Here is a 14,767-nt window from a genome sequence, read left to right as displayed (position 1 = left end):
CGGGTCGGGGCCGGGGGATTGCCGGCGCATCAGGGCCGAGGGCTGGGGCTGGCGGGGCCGCTCGCTGCCTCTCGCTCGCAGCAGCGGCGGCAGGCGCGGGCGAGGGCCACGGGGAGAGGAGACGCAGCCCCGCGGGTGGCACCCTCGGCCGGGCCCCGGCCCGCGCTCAACGGGCGCGATGCTCTTCTCGCTCCGGGAGCTGGTGCAGTGGCTAGGCTTCGCCACCTTCGAGATCTTCGTGCACCTGCTGGCCCTGTTGGTGTTCTCTGTGCTGCTGGCACTGCGTGTGGATGGCCTGGTCCCGGGCCTCTCCTGGTGGAACGTGTTCGTGCCTTTCTTCGCCGCTGACGGGCTCAGCACCTACTTCACCACCATCGTGTCCGTGCGCCTCTTCCAGGATGGAGAGAAGCGGCTGGCGGTGCTCCGCCTTTTCTGGGTACTCACGGTCCTGAGTCTCAAGTTCGTCTTCGAGATGCTGTTGTGCCAGAAGCTGGCGGAGCAGACTCGGGAGCTCTGGTTCGGCCTCATTACGTCCCCGCTCTTCATTCTCCTGCAGCTGCTCATGATCCGCGCCTGTCGGGTCAACTAGCCTCACCGAGGTGCCGGAGAGGGAGCGCTGGACAACTAGAATGTTGACCTCGAGCCGAGGCCCTACTTGCAGCGCACCGGAGGAGAGGCTCTCTAGTCTGAAGGCACCGCCTGCTTGCGCTGAGCTGAGTGCCGGGTTTCCCTATTCCAATCCTGTTTGAAATGGTTTCTTCAGCAGGGCTTAAAAGAGCAGCCTTCATCCTGAAAATGTATTTCCTTTTGTTTAATGCTTTGAGTAGATAATCCTGAATTGAGGTCATGAGGAGGCCCCCAGGCCAGACAGTCCTGAACCCCTCTGACACTTGGAAACTGAATATAAGTAAAATGTCCAGGTGGACTCTGAGTATTTCCTGTGGATCCTGGGAAAGTACTGTTGCACAAAGGCTGCAAAGCTGGACTCAGGAATGTCCTCCAACCAGCAGCGCTGACCTAAGAGCTCCCTGTGCCGTCTATCCAGACCAGACTTCGGTAGATGCCTTTGTTAGATCTATCACATGTAAACGAGCTTGTATCTCCTTCCCTGTGCCACGAGAGAGATTGGCTTTTTATTCCAGTCTAGGCAGAGACAGAAGAATGTTGAATAAGAGCACGATTGGAGTCCTGTCTGGTTGTCTGTTGCCCAAGAAAAGAACTCTGCTGTCCAGGCACTGCTTGGCTTACTATCCCAGAAAAGACTGCAGTTTTGTGGACTTTTGACCACCTTGTGGCTGGCACTCTTAGCACACCTGAGACAGATTTAAGCCTCCCTAAGAGACTGAGGAGAGGAACAGGTGTCAGGTACTCATAGGCACTGAGATCTACAAATGGGAAGCTTGTGAGTGGCCCAGCTTTGTTGGCCTACGGACTTTGGTTTGATGCCAGTCAGGTGCCAAATGAGAACCTTTGCTGAGATGCAAATAAAGTAAGAGAATGTTTTCCTGAAATGAATAGTGGTTGCCTGTAACCCTCAAGGGTTAAATAGGATGAATATTGAGATACTCTCTGCTACGTGGTGTAACTGGTTATAGAGCTGCGGTTTTAAATGGACTGAAACCTGTGGCTAGAGCTTAGTGGATGGTGGTGGTGGGAATCACTTGTTCTGGAGAATCCCTCCTTCCTGCTCTAGGAGGTGGGTAACTCAGGCACCCCCCCCCCCACCCCGTATGAAGACAACAATCTGGGCTCATGTTAAAGACCCATTGAATAGTTTGTGACCCCAGAGCCCATGACTTCTTGCCAGCGTGTGGTCTTCGTGGGCCTTGCTGGCACTCTGTAGAGCAGGGATCAGCAAACGATGTCCTAAGGCCTGTTTTTGTATGACCCTTGAGCTGAGGATGGTTTTTACACCCCTAAATAATTAAAAGCAAAAGCAGGCCAGGCGCGGTGGCTCACGCCTGTAATCCCAGCACTTTGGGAGGCCGAGGTGGGTGGATCACAAGATCAGGAGATCGAAACCATCCTGGCTAACACGGTGAAACCCTGTCTCTACTAAAAATACAAAAATTAGCCGGGCATGGTGGCGGGTGCCTACAGTCCCAGCTACTTGGGAGGCTGAGGCAGGAGAATGGCGTGAACCCGGGAGGCGGAGCTTGCAGTGAGCCAAGACGACGCCACTGCACTCCAGCCTGGCCGACAGAGCGAGACTCTGTCTCAGAAAAAAACAAACAAACAAAAACAAAACAAAAGCAGAACTTGTGACAGAGAGTGAATATGACCCTCAGAGTCCAAGGTCTCTTAATTGGCACTCTTGGCCTTTGGGGCCAGAAGATTCTCTAGTGAGGATGCAGCCTGTTTCACAGTGCTCCTGCCTCTCCTGGGTAGATGCCAGTAGCAACCTTCACTTGTGACAACCAGATGTTTATCCAGACATTGCTAAGGGCCCTGGGGAACAAAATTGTCCCTGGCAAAAACCAGTGGGCTAAAATATTTCCTGTCTGGGGCCAGATGCGGTGGCTCACGCTTGTAATCCCAGCACTTTGGGAGGCGGAGGCGGGCAGATCACGAGGTCAGGAGTTTGAGACCAGCCTGACCAACGTGGTGAAACCCCGTCTCTACTAAAAATACTAAAATTAGCTGGGCATGGTGGCGCATGCCTGTAATCCCAGCTACTCAGGAGGCTGAGGCAGGAGAATTGCTTGAACCTGGGAGGAAGAGATTGCGGTCAGCCGAGATAGCACCACTGCACTCCAGCGTGGGCGACAGAGCGAGACTCCGTCTCAAAAAAAAAAAAAAAAAAAAAAAAATTTCCTATCTGGCTCGTTACAGAACAGGTGTGCTGACCTCTGCTCTCATGCATCAGCCTGGCCAGCGGAGTGCGGTGTCAGCCTCTGCCTGACGTGTATGCTTAGTTGTGTAAACCATGGAGGAGCTTGCGTTGGAGGCAGCTTATCTGGTTTGTTGCTACGACACTGTGTCCAGCCTGGGATTGGCATAACTTTTGTCAAAGCCAGATTCAAGCTGAACAGTGGGAGTGAGTTTCCTCGTAATGTTATTTATTTCTAGATTTTGTGTTTTGTGTGTTCCCCTGTTTTATTTTGGTAGTTCAGATTTGGGCAACCCTACTAGGGTAGAATTGATGAACATCAGATGCTTCCTTTAGAAAGGTGATTTGAGGAGGGCCCTAAGGGAGGAGACATTTGGCTTCTGGAAAGCGGAAATGAAAGTTTATTCTGGCCAGGCCCAGTGGCTCACGCCTGCAATCCCAGCAGTTTGGGAGGCCAAGGCAGGCAGATCACGAGGCCAGGAGTTCGAGACCAGCCTGGCCAACATGGCGAAATCCCGTCTCTACTAAAAATACAAAAATTAGCCGGGCGTTGTGGCGGGCACCTGTAATCCCAGCTACTTGGGAGGCGAAGGCAGGAGAATCGCTTGAATCCTGGAGGCGGAGATTGTAGTGAGCCGAGATCGTGCCACTGCACTCCAGCCTGGGTGACAAGAGCAAGACTATCTCAAAAAAAAAAAGAAAAAAAGTTTATTTTCTCCAGCTTAATGGAGTGGCAGGAGAATAAGGCAAGCATTAAGCTAGCGGCTGCTGCAGACTGTCATGAGGCACAGAAGCTGAGAAGGGCATCCCCAAGTTAAAAAAAAAAAAAAATCTGTTCTGCGTCTTTGCAGAGACCCAGGTGAGCTTGGTGTGGGAAACAGCAGTGTCTACTGAGCAGGCTGCCGACTGCAGGGCAGGTGATGGAAAGAAGGTGATGTCCGTGCACTCCAATTCCCCTTCTCCCCGTGACTCCAAGCGATCTCCCTATTGTCTGCAGGCTTGAAAGACTGTGGAAGCACTCCGAAGCCCTCCTTGGGGCAGAAGGGACTTGTCAGCCGGGAGGCTGTGCCCTCAGGGTCATGGTATCCGGAGCCTTGATGAGGGGACGTTCAACCGATGGGAGAGGAGTAACCTTAACGTGGCAGCAGGGTGGAATAATCAGACACAGGGGTCGGCCCTATGGGGCCCACCATTACCCTGGCTTTTTTTTTTGGCTCTGAATGCATTGGAGAGCTCTCCAAGCATGCAGGGCCCTGCCCTGGTGAACCTGCTTGCGTGTGGAGGGAGAGGCTGCTTCCTTTGTGCCTGCTCCTGCAGATGCTTTTTGGGGACCACGGATGGCAAGGTTGGGCTAAGAGGCTCCCACCTGGACAGCCTATAAAAACTAGGGATTTCTGAGAAACTGGTTCGTTGGGGCTGCTCGGGGCTCCAGAATTGGCATTTCCAAGCCCCGCAGGCACCTGCCGGAGGTCGGAGGACCCCTGGTGAAAGCAGGGTCCGGGCCAGAGTGTGGCCTGTGCACCGTCCACGGACACGGGTGCCTTCGGTCCTGGAGCAGCCCCCTTCCTGCACCGCGCTCTCAGCGGACGGAACAGGCGGCCTCGGTGCTGGCAGCATGAGGAAGTCCCAAGCTCAGCCAAGGTCACTCGGGGCGCAAGGTCCAGGGGCCGCCCACCCGGCTACCCCCAGGGACGCCGGGAGCTGAGAGCGCAGAGGCGGAAGTGGGGTCTGCCAGTGAGCGGCGCGAGGCGCCGGGGTGTGTCCGGGGGGCCTTCCCCAATGGAGGCCAGCTCCGGTGATAGGCGTTGTCCAATGAAGTCCCTTGGGAGGCGGGGTTGAGGCGAGTGTTGTCCAATCGGTAGGGTCACCTGATGGGCCCGCCCTCCTCCCCTGCCATAGGTGGGCCTCCCGCACGGGGCGGGGAGAGCGAGCTTTCCCCAATGGTCGGTGGCCCGGGAGGGGGCGTGGCCGCGGCGCCCAGGCTGGCCGCGGCGGCGGCTGCCACTCCGGCCCTCAGTCCAGCCGTCCGCTGCCGCCTTCGCAGCATGGCCGCCCTAGGGCGGCCGGGCTCGGGGCCGCGCGCTGCGGTGCCCGCTTGGAAGCGTGAGATCCTGGAGCGGAAGCGGGCCAAGCTAGCCGCGCTGGGCGGGGGCGCGGGGCCCGGGGCGGCGGAGCCCGAGCAGCGGGTGCTGGCCGAGAGCCTGGGCCCGCTGCGCGAGAACCCGTTCATGCTGCTGGAGGCCGAGCGGCGGCACGGCGGAGGCGCGGCGGGGGCGCGGCTGCTGGAGCGGTACCGCCGCGTTCCTGGCGTGCGCGCCCTCCGCGCCGACAGCGTCCTCATCATCGAGACGGTGCCCGGCTTCCCGCCCGCGCCGCCCGCCCCGGGGGCCGCGCAGATCCGCGCCGCCGAGGTGCTGGTGTACGGGGCGCCGCCCGGCCGCGTCAGCCGCCTATTGGAGAGGTTCGACCCGCCAGCCGCGCCGCGCCGCCGCGGGAGCCCCGAGCGCGCCCGCCCCCCGCCGCCGCCGCCGCCGCCCGCGCCGCCCCGGCCCCCGCCCGCGGCCCCCAGCCTGCCCGCCGCGCCCGGGCCCCGCGGTGGCGGGGCGAGCCCCGGGGCCCGGCGCAGCGACTTCCTCCAGAAGACCGGCAGCAACTCCTTCACAGTCCACCCCCGGGGTCTGCACCGCGGCACGGGCGCCCGCCTGCTCTCCAACGGGCACTCGGCCCCTGAGCCCCGGGCCGGCCCTGCCAACCGCCTCGCGGGCTCCCCGCCTGGGTCGGGACAGTGGAAGCCAAAGGTGGAGTCGGGGGATCCCTCCCTCCACCCGCCCCCCAGCCCCAGGACCCCGAGTGCCACTCCAGCCTCACCCCCTGCCAGTGCCACTCCTAGCCAGCGCCAGTGCGTCTCCGCAGCCACCAGCACCAACGACTCCTTCGAGATACGGCCGGCCCCCAAGCCAGATATGGAGACCATCCCCTCGGGGGACCTCCAGGCCCGGGCGCTGGCCAGCCTCCGCGCAAACTCTCGAAATTCCTTCATGGTCATCCCCAAGAGCAAGGCCTCCGGGGCTCCTCCTCCTGAGAGGAGGCAGTCCGTGGAGCTGCCAAAGGGAGACCTGGGCCCGGCCTCCCCGAGCCAGGAGCTCGGATCCCAGCCGGTGCCTGGAGGAGATGGTGCGCCTGCCCTCGGGAAGAGCCCCCTGGAGGTCGAGGCACAGTGGGCAGTCGAGGAGGGGGCCTGTCCCAGGACAGCCACCGCCCTCGCTGACCGGGCCATCAGGTGGCAGAGGCCATCCTCACCACCCCCCTTCCTGCCGGCTGCTTCGGAAGAAGCTGAGCCTGCTGAGGGCCTCAGGGTTCCTGGCTTGGCCAAGAATAGCCGGGAATATGTGAGGCCGGGGCTGCCTGTCACCTTCATCGATGAGGTAGACTCGGAGGAGGCCCCCCAAGCAGCCAAACTACCCTACCTCCCGCACCCTGCCAGGCCTCTGCACCCTGCCAGGCCCGGGTGCGTGGCAGAGCTTCAGCCCCGGGGCAGCAACACCTTCACAGTGGTGCCCAAGAGGAAGCCAGGGACTCTGCAGGACCAGCACTTCAGTCAGGCCAACAGGGAGCCTCGGCCACGGGAGGCCGAGGAGGAGGAGGCTAGTTGCCTCCTGGGGCCCACGCTGAAGAAGCGCTACCCCACCGTGCATGAGATCGAGGTGATTGGCGGCTACCTGGCCCTGCAGAAATCCTGCCTCACCAAGGCTGGCTCCTCAAGAAAGAAGGTCAGTGGTGGGGGCAGGGCCACTGGCTGGGAGGGAGAGAGTGACAGCTCACAGAACTGTGGGGGCAGCACCTGCCCTGATCCCAGGACACTTGGCCTGGGCAAAGGATGGTTTCTACATGGACTTGAGGCAAGCTGGGGCTGGGTGGGCCGTGCCGGGTCCAGGGCCCCAGTGGAGCCCCCTGACTTGGGCCGTGGGGACAGCTGGCCTGCTGTGTGCCTTGCCAGGCTGCTGGAGAGCGCCAGGGCAGACAGTGCTATGCCCCTTGCCAGTTGTTGTGGCTCATCTGGAATTAGCTGGGCGGGTCTGTCCCTTTGTGAGTCCAGCTGAAAGAAGCAGACCTGGGCTTGTGGGCTCCTCCCTGGGCTTGGCTTTGAGGGGGTGGCCTCACGTGGTCTCCTGGAGGCCCGCTGCATGGGCGCCAGGCACCACGCTATGAATGGGAAGGGCCAGATGATCGGGGTTGGCTGGATCCCTGCATCACAGTCAGCCTTGGGGTGCAGCCCACCAGCCAGTTGGGAGAGGGCCATCAGCTCCCCAGAAGGCACACTGGTTGGGAGCTGGGCAGGAATGCCGTGTATGCCTGTTCTGGGCCTGGGAAGCTTGCTGGGGAGAAGGGGCCTTCGGAGGCTCTGAGCCAGCCAGGCAGGGGAGTCTCCCTCTTGGCCAGTGGCCTGGAACCCTCTGGGCACAGGAAAAAGAAAATCTTCAGATTCTTCCTGGTCATTCCTGCACCTGTATTTGTTCCCTGGGGCAAATTCCAAGGGCAGCTCCACGTGACTTCCCGGTCTGCGGTGACCTGTCAGGAAGCAGGTGTACCTTTCCTGGGGACTGAGGTGGGGGGCCTGGGGCGCCTCCCTTGGGTCTTCCTATCCAGGCACTGCCCCAGAGCCAGTGCTGGCTAGGCTCACCCCTGAGGCGGGCTGTCCTCCAGCCTCAGTTTCCCCAGGCTGGGGATGGGACCTTGCAGGCTCCCTCAGCAGATAGGCTGCTGCCTCCCTCTGTTTGCTTCCTGCCCGGGATTGGACTTGGCATTGCGCCTCTCCCCGTGCCAAACTCCCCTCCTGGAACCAGGGCGTTGGTGCTCCTGCCGGCTCTATCTGCCGGCCCGGGCATCCGTGCAGCCCTCCTGAGGTGCTTCCAGTGGGGGCTTGGGGCTGGGTCCAGGGCCCCTCCCACTCCTGGAGCCACCTGGGTCTGTCTCCCCAACCCTCGCCCGAGCATCTCCCCGACCCTCGCCCGAGCATCACCCCAGCCCATCAAGGTGGGGTCAGTCTGATAGCCACAGCCTCTCTCCTCCAGTTCCTGTCTGCCTCTCCCTCCCCTGCGTCCGTACCTTTGGCCCTGGCTGCTGTGTGAGGTGGGCACCTCCTGGGCTTGCCCCAGAGGTGGCAGTGGGGACAGCTCCCCCTTTGTAGAGAGAAACTGCGCCTCAGCTTGGGAGTCAGACGGGGTCATGGGGCTTGTGGGGCGAGTACGGAGTTCAGGTTTCTGTTTCTAGAACCCCTCCCCTTAACCTGTGTGGCCATCCCTGGGAGCCTGGCTTCCTCCTGGGACTTGAGGCCACTGCCTAGAGTCTGGCCATCTTGCCCTCAGAAGGGACAGAACTGGGCCGGGCGCGGTGGCTCACACCTGTAATCCCAGCACTTTGGGAGGCCGAGGCGGGTGGATTACGAGGTCAGGAGTTCAAGACAAGCCTTGCCAAGGTGGTGAAACCCCGTCTCTACTAAGAAGATATAAAAAAATTAGCTGGGCGTGGTGGCGAGGGCCTATAATCCCAGCTACTCAGGAGACTGAGGCAGGAGAATTGCTTGAACCCGGGAGGCGGAGCTTGCAGTGAGCTGAGATCGCGCCATTGCACTCCAGCATGGGCGACAGAGCGAGACTCTGTCTCAAAAAGAAAAAAGCAAAGAAGGGACAGAACTGTGGGGGTCACTTGCGGCTGGGTTAGGGTCAGAAGGACAGGGTGGGGGCCGGAGGGCCAACAGGAGCAGGAAGATGCAGTGGGGGAGAGGCTGAGCCTGGGAAACAGGCTGTGGACCAGCAGGAGGGAGGAGCTTGGGCCAGCCTGAAGGGGTGGGGGTCCAGATGGACGATGCCTGGCATGGCCAGGTGGCCCAGGCAGGGCCCTGCCAGAGCAGCATGACCTGCTGGCTGTGACTTCCCGCCTGGGTACAGGCCAGCTGCCCTGCCTGGGAAGAGCCAGAATGTCCATCAGGAGGGGACAGAGGCATGGGGCTGCCCTGCCTTTCAGAATGGCTTGCTGGCCTTGGCACGGTGGGCTGTGGGGCAGGGCTGTCCCATGTACTCTGTGGCCCCTGGGCCAGGAGCACTCACTGGTGGGGGTGCGAGGTGCCCCTGCGGGTCCTGTGCCTGGCCTTGTCTGACCACCCTGGCCAGCCTTTTTTTATTTTTTGTTTTTTGAGACAGAGTCTTGCTCTGTCGCCCAGGCTGGAGGGCAGTGGCAGGATCCCGGCTCAGGGCAAACTTCATCTCCCAGGGTTCAAGCGATTCTCCTGCCTCAGCCTCTCAAGTAGCTGGGATTACAGGCGCCTGCCACCATGCCCAGCTAATTATTGTATTCTTAGTAGAGACAAGGTTTTACCATATTGGCCAGGTTGGTCTCGAACTCCTGACCTCAGATGATCCGCCTGCCTTAGCCTCCCAAAGTGCTGGGATTACAGGCGTGAACCACCGTGCTGGCCCCAGCCTTTGGTTGGGACCACTGGCTGTGACCCCCGGGCGTGGGGGTGGAGCGCAGGGATTGCAGGGCCCGGAGTCCAGCAGGACCTGACTGTGGGCCAACGGCTCACTGTGCACCTCAGCGGCTGGCGGTGCTGCTGCTTTTCCTGGGGTACAGGTGAAGGGCAGCTCTTCAGTGGAGTTGTCTGGGTGGTGGGAGTCAGTGAGGGGCCTGCCCCGGGGCTGGCTGTGCCCGCACAGGGTATGATGCCCTTGCCTGCCTCCGAGGGGTGCAGCCCTGCTCTGGGCAGTGGGGAGCTGCTGGCCTGTGTGCCGGGGGTGGGCCTGCCTGGCAGGCACAGGCCCACTTAAGTTATCCATTGGCAGAAGCGGCAGGTGCCCCATCTTGCAGGGCTGAGCTTGGGGCAGACTGCTGTGTGCTGCAGCCACGCCCGGGTTGCTTTCCTGGAGGGTGGGGCACCCATTCTCATCCTCACACCTGCCTCCCTTGAGACTCGGTACTGTAGCTTTTCCTCTTCATGGAGCACCACCTGGCCTGGCTCCTACCTGTCTGGCGGCCCCTTCCCGTCCCCTCTGCCCTACTCCCCTCCTCCCCTCTTGGCTCTCTGCCCAGCTGGAGCGTGTCAGTGTCCCCAGGGCTCAGTCCTGGACACCCAGGGCCGTCCGCCGTCACCTGCTGTGCGACTTCCGCCTCCACTCCCAAGGCCTTGCTCTCTGATCCTTAGACCCAAGAGCCACCCTGACATCTGCCCTTCCTACTGACACCACCTCCTGGCCAGCACCAAGCCCCAGGCTGGGCTCCTCCCTGCCTCTACCCCTGTGCAGGCAGATCCTGGGTGGCCAGAGGCTCTCACTGTTGTTGGATGAGTCCCTTCTTGTCAGTTTTCCTTTCCTTCTCGTCTCTCCACCAGCTCTTCCCATAGGTGCCGCCTAGGTGGTCCTTCTGAAGCCGGGGACCCCAGGAGCGGCCTGGATCCTCCTCCCTCAGCTTTCTCATGGGTGGAGGCTGTGCCTGGCGCTGGGGCCACACTTGACTCAGGGAGCACCCAGCCTCCCGGGAGCCTGCTCTGGGCATTGCACTCGTGCAGCCTGGTCTAGGGTCCGGCCACCCGTGGGAGCCTTGGCTGGGGCTGTGTGGGGGATGGGAGGCAGGTAGCTGTGTGCAGGGAGGAGGGAGAGGCGGGGCTGGGCTCAGCTCACACCTCCATCTGGGCAGGTTGGGGCTGGCTGCTTGGCCCTTTGTCCCAGGTGGAGGCCAGGCCCTTTGGTAACCAAAGCTAGGTGTGCACAGGCAGGGTGGGTGGAGCGAGAACAGAAGGGTCCTGAGAAGCCGGGAGGCTCTGCTGGGAGGCTGGGCTGAGCCGGGACCCACCTGCCTGCTCTGTTGGCTGCGCCAGGCAAAGTCCCTGATAGGCTGCGGCCAGGTGCGTGCGGTCCCAGACCCTGGCCACACCCTCTGCCCATCCTGCGTCTCGGGGTCTTCAGGCTGCCCACCGTATGAGTCACGGGGTGTCCTGTCCCCACAGTGGGAGGGGAGGGCTGTGTGACTCAGCAGGCACCAGCCCAGCTGAGGAGACGTGGGGAGGCAGGACGTGACCAGAGCCCCGGGCCCCAGCTGAGGGCAGACAGGGGCTGCCTGTCCACCCCCGCCCCGCACCGCCTGGCCAGGCTGTACCAGGCTCAGGGCCCATGTGCACCCAGCCCCCGTGGCCCCCCTGCTGGGACCGGTCATGTGCATGAGTGAGGGCACTAATCCCACGGCCCTGGCAGCCAGCCCTTCTGTGTTCTCAGCCGTGGGGGCTGGGCCTGGAGGGCTTCGGGGTCATCTGGGTTAGCTCCACATATCCAGGGCGACTGGAAACCCCATTTGCTGCTGGACTTTGGGGCTGTGGGAGAGCTCTAGCCACCAGCCCTGTCCTGCCTTGAGCACCTCCACCTGGGGTATCTGTCCCAAAGCATGAGTCTGGGAGGGCCGGGTGACCCCCTTCCCAAGTGGGCTGGCAGTGGGTGGGTGCCTGTGAGGTCTGTCCCAGCCTCTCCCTGCCTGGCCTCCTGTGGGATGAGCGTTGGAGGGCCAGGTGGGCCTAGCCACAGGCAGGGCAGTTAAGGGACAGGAGCGGGTGCTTTTCTCCTTGTTTTGTCTGACCCAGGTGGCCTCCCCCTCCCCTGCTCATCCATGCAGACGGCTGGGGTGCCGGGGCCTAGGGTAGGGGTGCAAGCAGGCAGCTGAGTTGCCCAGCAGGGCTCTGTGTGAGCTGTGCTGAGAGGGGAAGCTGGGGGTTTGGGCACAAAGCGTGGCCCCCCAGCTGTGGGAGGCGGGGGTATTCGTGGTGAGAAGGGACCTGAGGGTACACTTGGCTGTGTGGGCCGTGTGGCCGCTGTGGGAGAGGGCATGATGGCAAGAGTGTGTGCCCTTGGCCCTGTCATGGCAGCCCTGTGTGGCCTCCTCGGCTGCCTCCTGAGAGGCTGTCTCGTCCTACTGTGCCTGGCTGCGGTGGTTCTCTGCCTGGGGCCCGGCTCCTGCCTCCGGGTCCTTCTAGGGGAGGAGGAGGAACTTGAGCTGCTGGTGTCCTGTGCCCAGGAAGAGTTTAATATTTCGAGCTCCGTCAGGGCTGCTTCCATCTGCTGCAAGCGGGGGCCGCTCATATTCATTAGGGACCACTGGGGCCGGGCTGAGTGCAGCTGAGCAGTGGGAGCTCAGCTGTTGTGGGGAGCTTAGCCCCATGCAAGCCCCGTTCAGGGGAGGTGGAGAGTCCTGACCATTGGTTCCCACTGCCCCCATTACCCCTGGGAACCAGCAGCCCTGCCTGGGCTTCAAGGCCACTGGGAGAAGGAAAGAATTTGCTCAGATGTGAAATCCTGCAGCCTACGAAGTGGGGATGGAGGACGAGGGCCAGAGGGGCAGCAGGGTGAGGAAGGGGTCACTGCTGGGGTTGCTGGCACCCAGGCTCAGTGGAGGCAGTCCCCCACTCTGCACAGCCTCAGGCCAACTCTCAACTATGTTAGGTGGGTGATGGTGCCTGAGGCTACCGCCTGGCCTTGATTCTGCTGGATTATCCAGGCATCCAGTAAGCCAGGACATGAACTTGGCTTTAGAGAGAGGCCCCAGACACCAGCAGGAGCTGCCTGGAGCCTAGAGTGCAAGGCCCCTGAGGGGACAGTCTCTCTTCCACCCTGTTCCTTCTCTAGAGCTGCTTGGTGGGAGGGGATGTGTCCACCCCAGTTTCCCCCCAGCTGGCACTCTGCCCAGACAGCAGAGCAGGAGGGGCCTGAGATGGTAGCTCTGGGAGCTGGTCTAGAGGCTTCTGGGGACCCAGAGGCTTTGGGCTCCTGGTCCTGGTCAGAGTTTGGTCCCTGGCTGGAATGGGGAGGGGAAGCTGACCCCCAGGGTGGAGGGATGGATGCCTGCAGGGTCCAGCTGGAGAGCTCTGTGACCCCTCCTGGAGCCCCCGGAACGGTTGATGGTGTGTCTGGCGCCCCACTTGGGTCAGCCACATCCTGAGGGCTGAACCTGAGCCCCTGGCATCACTGTGCCCATGCGGGCCCTCAGCCCTCGTTCACGTGACTCTCACTCCCAGATGAAGATCTCCTTCAACGACAAAAGCCTGCAGACCACATTTGAGTACCCTTCCGAGAGCTCCCTAGAGCAGGAGGAAGAGGTGGACCAGCAGGAGGAGGAGGAGGAGGAGGAGGAGGAAGAGGAAGAGGAGGAAGAGGGATCCGGCTCAGAGGAGAAGCCCTTTGCACTCTTCCTGCCCCGGGCCACGTTTGTGAGCAGTGTGAGACCCGAGAGCTCTTGGCTGCCAGAGGGTAGCTCAGGTGAGTGCCCACCTAGGGGGACAGGCAGCCTGGGAGGGGTGGAGCCTGGTCTGTGTCCAAGTCTGCGTGTGCACCTCCGTTCACAGGCCTGTCCAGCTACACGCCGAAGCACTCTGTGGCCTTCAGCAAGTGGCAGGAGCAGGCGCTGGAGCAGGCCCCGAGGGAGGCAGAGCCCCCGCCCGTGGAGGCCATGGTGAGCTGCGGGGGAGTGGAGCGCTGGGGGGAGTCTGACACCCGGGCGAGCCCATGTGTCCACATTCTGTCCTCTCACTTTCAGCTCACACCCGCCAGTCAGAATGACCTCTCGGACTTCCGCAGCGAGCCGGCCCTGTATTTCTGAGCCCAGCACTGCCAGGACCAAGGCTGAGCCCAGCTGTGGGAGTCCCGGAAGCTGGGCAGTAGCCAGGGACTACTGCACCCGCTTCTGCCTTGTTTGGCCTCACTGTATCCCACCCACCCCTCCTGGCCCTGGAAGCAGCTAGGGTGCCTCCTGCCATCGGGGCCAGGTCTGGATCTCACTCCCCGGCCCTGGTTTGGGAGGGTCCAAGGGGGGAGTGGGGTGGGGAACTGCCTGTGGGTGAGTGCCAGGGGCCTGCTGGGTGGTGGCCATCTGCGACCCGGCAGGGGGCTGTGCAGATTCTGCACCTGGCCGTTCCCTGTCCTGTCTCCTCAGCCTGCCTCCCAGCGGCCATGGGGTGTCTGGGGTGAAGGGCTGTCCCAGCTACTTGTCCTCTGCGGGACCCTAAGCCCCTGCCCGCAGCCCACACACCCTCTGTGATGAGTGGCGTCTTTCCTGCCTCTGATGATGGACTCAATAAACAGCACTGGACAAGGCTGCTGGTGTCCCCACTGCGTGGTCCTTGGCTGAGAAGGGAGCAGGGGCAGGTCTCTGCAGGAAGAGGCCACATGGGGTACAGTGGGCCCCAGTTTGCACGTCTATGCCAGGGTGTGTGGGAGGTGACCCCGATCTGGTACCCCCACTCCTTGATGTCCCAGTGGCCAAGGCTCTGACCTCCCAACTTCCATGGCCTGTTAACCTGTTGCCCCTCCACCCCGGCCTCCCAGAGCTGGCACTGTGGGAGGTAGGATGACAGGCCTGCTGTCAGGGGCCTAGACTTCAGGTGGGAGGGTGAGAGTGTTGCAGCTGTTGGGCCTGAAGTGGCTTCTCTGAGGGGCCCAGAGCCTGGGGAGGGACCAAGGGAAGGGCAGCATGAGGGCAGCACAGGGGACGGTGTCTTCTGCTGGGCTTGGCGTGCCCCCCGACCCACAGGATGAGGCAGGCCGGGAGCAGCGCCTGCCTCGGATGGCCAGAGCTGGGGCTGTTTACAGCCCATGGAACCCAAGCGCCATTTCCTCCCTGGAGAATCAAACCTAAGAGCAAAGAGATAAAGAGATGCTGTCTGGCCAGACTCCGGCGGAAGGAGAGTTTGGTGTATTTCCCTGGTGGGGTTAGGCCCAGCTCTTTTCTGGACCCTCTGGATCAACACATGCCTCCCAAATCGGCCCAGTCCTCGGGCCGTGCTTGGTTGCTGCAGGGACAAAACAGAGGCCCCAGGGCACATGGAAGGATGGAAGTGGCCAGTGCTTGGTGTGCGGCCAGGGAAAGGGGGGCAGCAGGGCCTGGTGGCAGCAGTGGTGTCATCAG

General features: G+C 61.9%; 2 protein-coding genes across 4 annotated transcripts; both read left to right on the top strand.

Moving 5' to 3' along the window:
- The first annotated feature begins 167 nt into the window (after window positions 1-167).
- TMEM203 (transmembrane protein 203) lies at window positions 168-1,511 on the top strand. The gene has a single exon (XM_004048933.4). The coding sequence runs from the start codon at window positions 179-181 to the stop codon at window positions 587-589; it is 411 nt and encodes a 136-aa protein (XP_004048981.1). The 5' UTR covers window positions 168-178; the 3' UTR covers window positions 590-1,511.
- Window positions 1,413-13,956, top strand: TPRN (taperin). 3 transcript variants are annotated; one of them, XM_063696905.1, is made up of 4 exons: window positions 1,413-1,489; window positions 3,682-6,600; window positions 12,882-13,122; window positions 13,209-13,956. In XM_063696905.1, exons 2-4 carry the CDS (start codon window positions 4,702-4,704, stop codon window positions 13,460-13,462), a joined length of 2,394 nt encoding a protein of 797 aa, XP_063552975.1. In that variant the 5' UTR covers window positions 1,413-1,489; window positions 3,682-4,701; the 3' UTR covers window positions 13,463-13,956. The 3 variants fall into 3 exon arrangements, with proteins under 3 accessions (XP_063552975.1, XP_055206216.2, XP_030870048.3); XM_055350241.2 differs by lacking the exon at window positions 1,413-1,489 and adding an exon at window positions 1,611-1,696; XM_031014188.3 differs by lacking the exon at window positions 1,413-1,489 and having other exon boundaries at window positions 1,611-6,600; window positions 13,209-13,315; window positions 13,400-13,956.
- Window positions 13,957-14,767: the final 811 nt, after the last annotated feature.

The sequence above is a fragment of the Gorilla gorilla genome, chromosome 13, assembly GCF_029281585.2.
Source record: "Gorilla gorilla gorilla isolate KB3781 chromosome 13, NHGRI_mGorGor1-v2.1_pri, whole genome shotgun sequence".
NCBI lineage: Eukaryota > Metazoa > Chordata > Mammalia > Primates > Hominidae > Gorilla > Gorilla gorilla.
Note: the sequence above shows the minus strand (reverse complement) of the source record. Positions and strands in the feature narration are given on the sequence as shown.

Excerpts from the sequence above, each read along its gene's own strand:
- TPRN (XM_063696905.1), top strand. The coding sequence starts at position 4,702 with ATGGGCCCGCCCTCCTCCCCTGCCATAGGTGGGCCTCCCGCACGGGGC. Across the intron at positions 6,601-12,881 it reads CTGGCTCCTCAAGAAAGAAG|ATGAAGATCTCCTTCAACGA; the intron begins GTCAGTGGTGGG and ends TCTCACTCCCAG. Across the intron at positions 13,123-13,208 it reads GCTGCCAGAGGGTAGCTCAG|GCCTGTCCAGCTACACGCCG; the intron begins GTGAGTGCCCAC and ends CTCCGTTCACAG.
- TMEM203 (XM_004048933.4), top strand. The coding sequence starts at position 179 with ATGCTCTTCTCGCTCCGGGAGCTGGTGCAGTGGCTAGGCTTCGCCACC.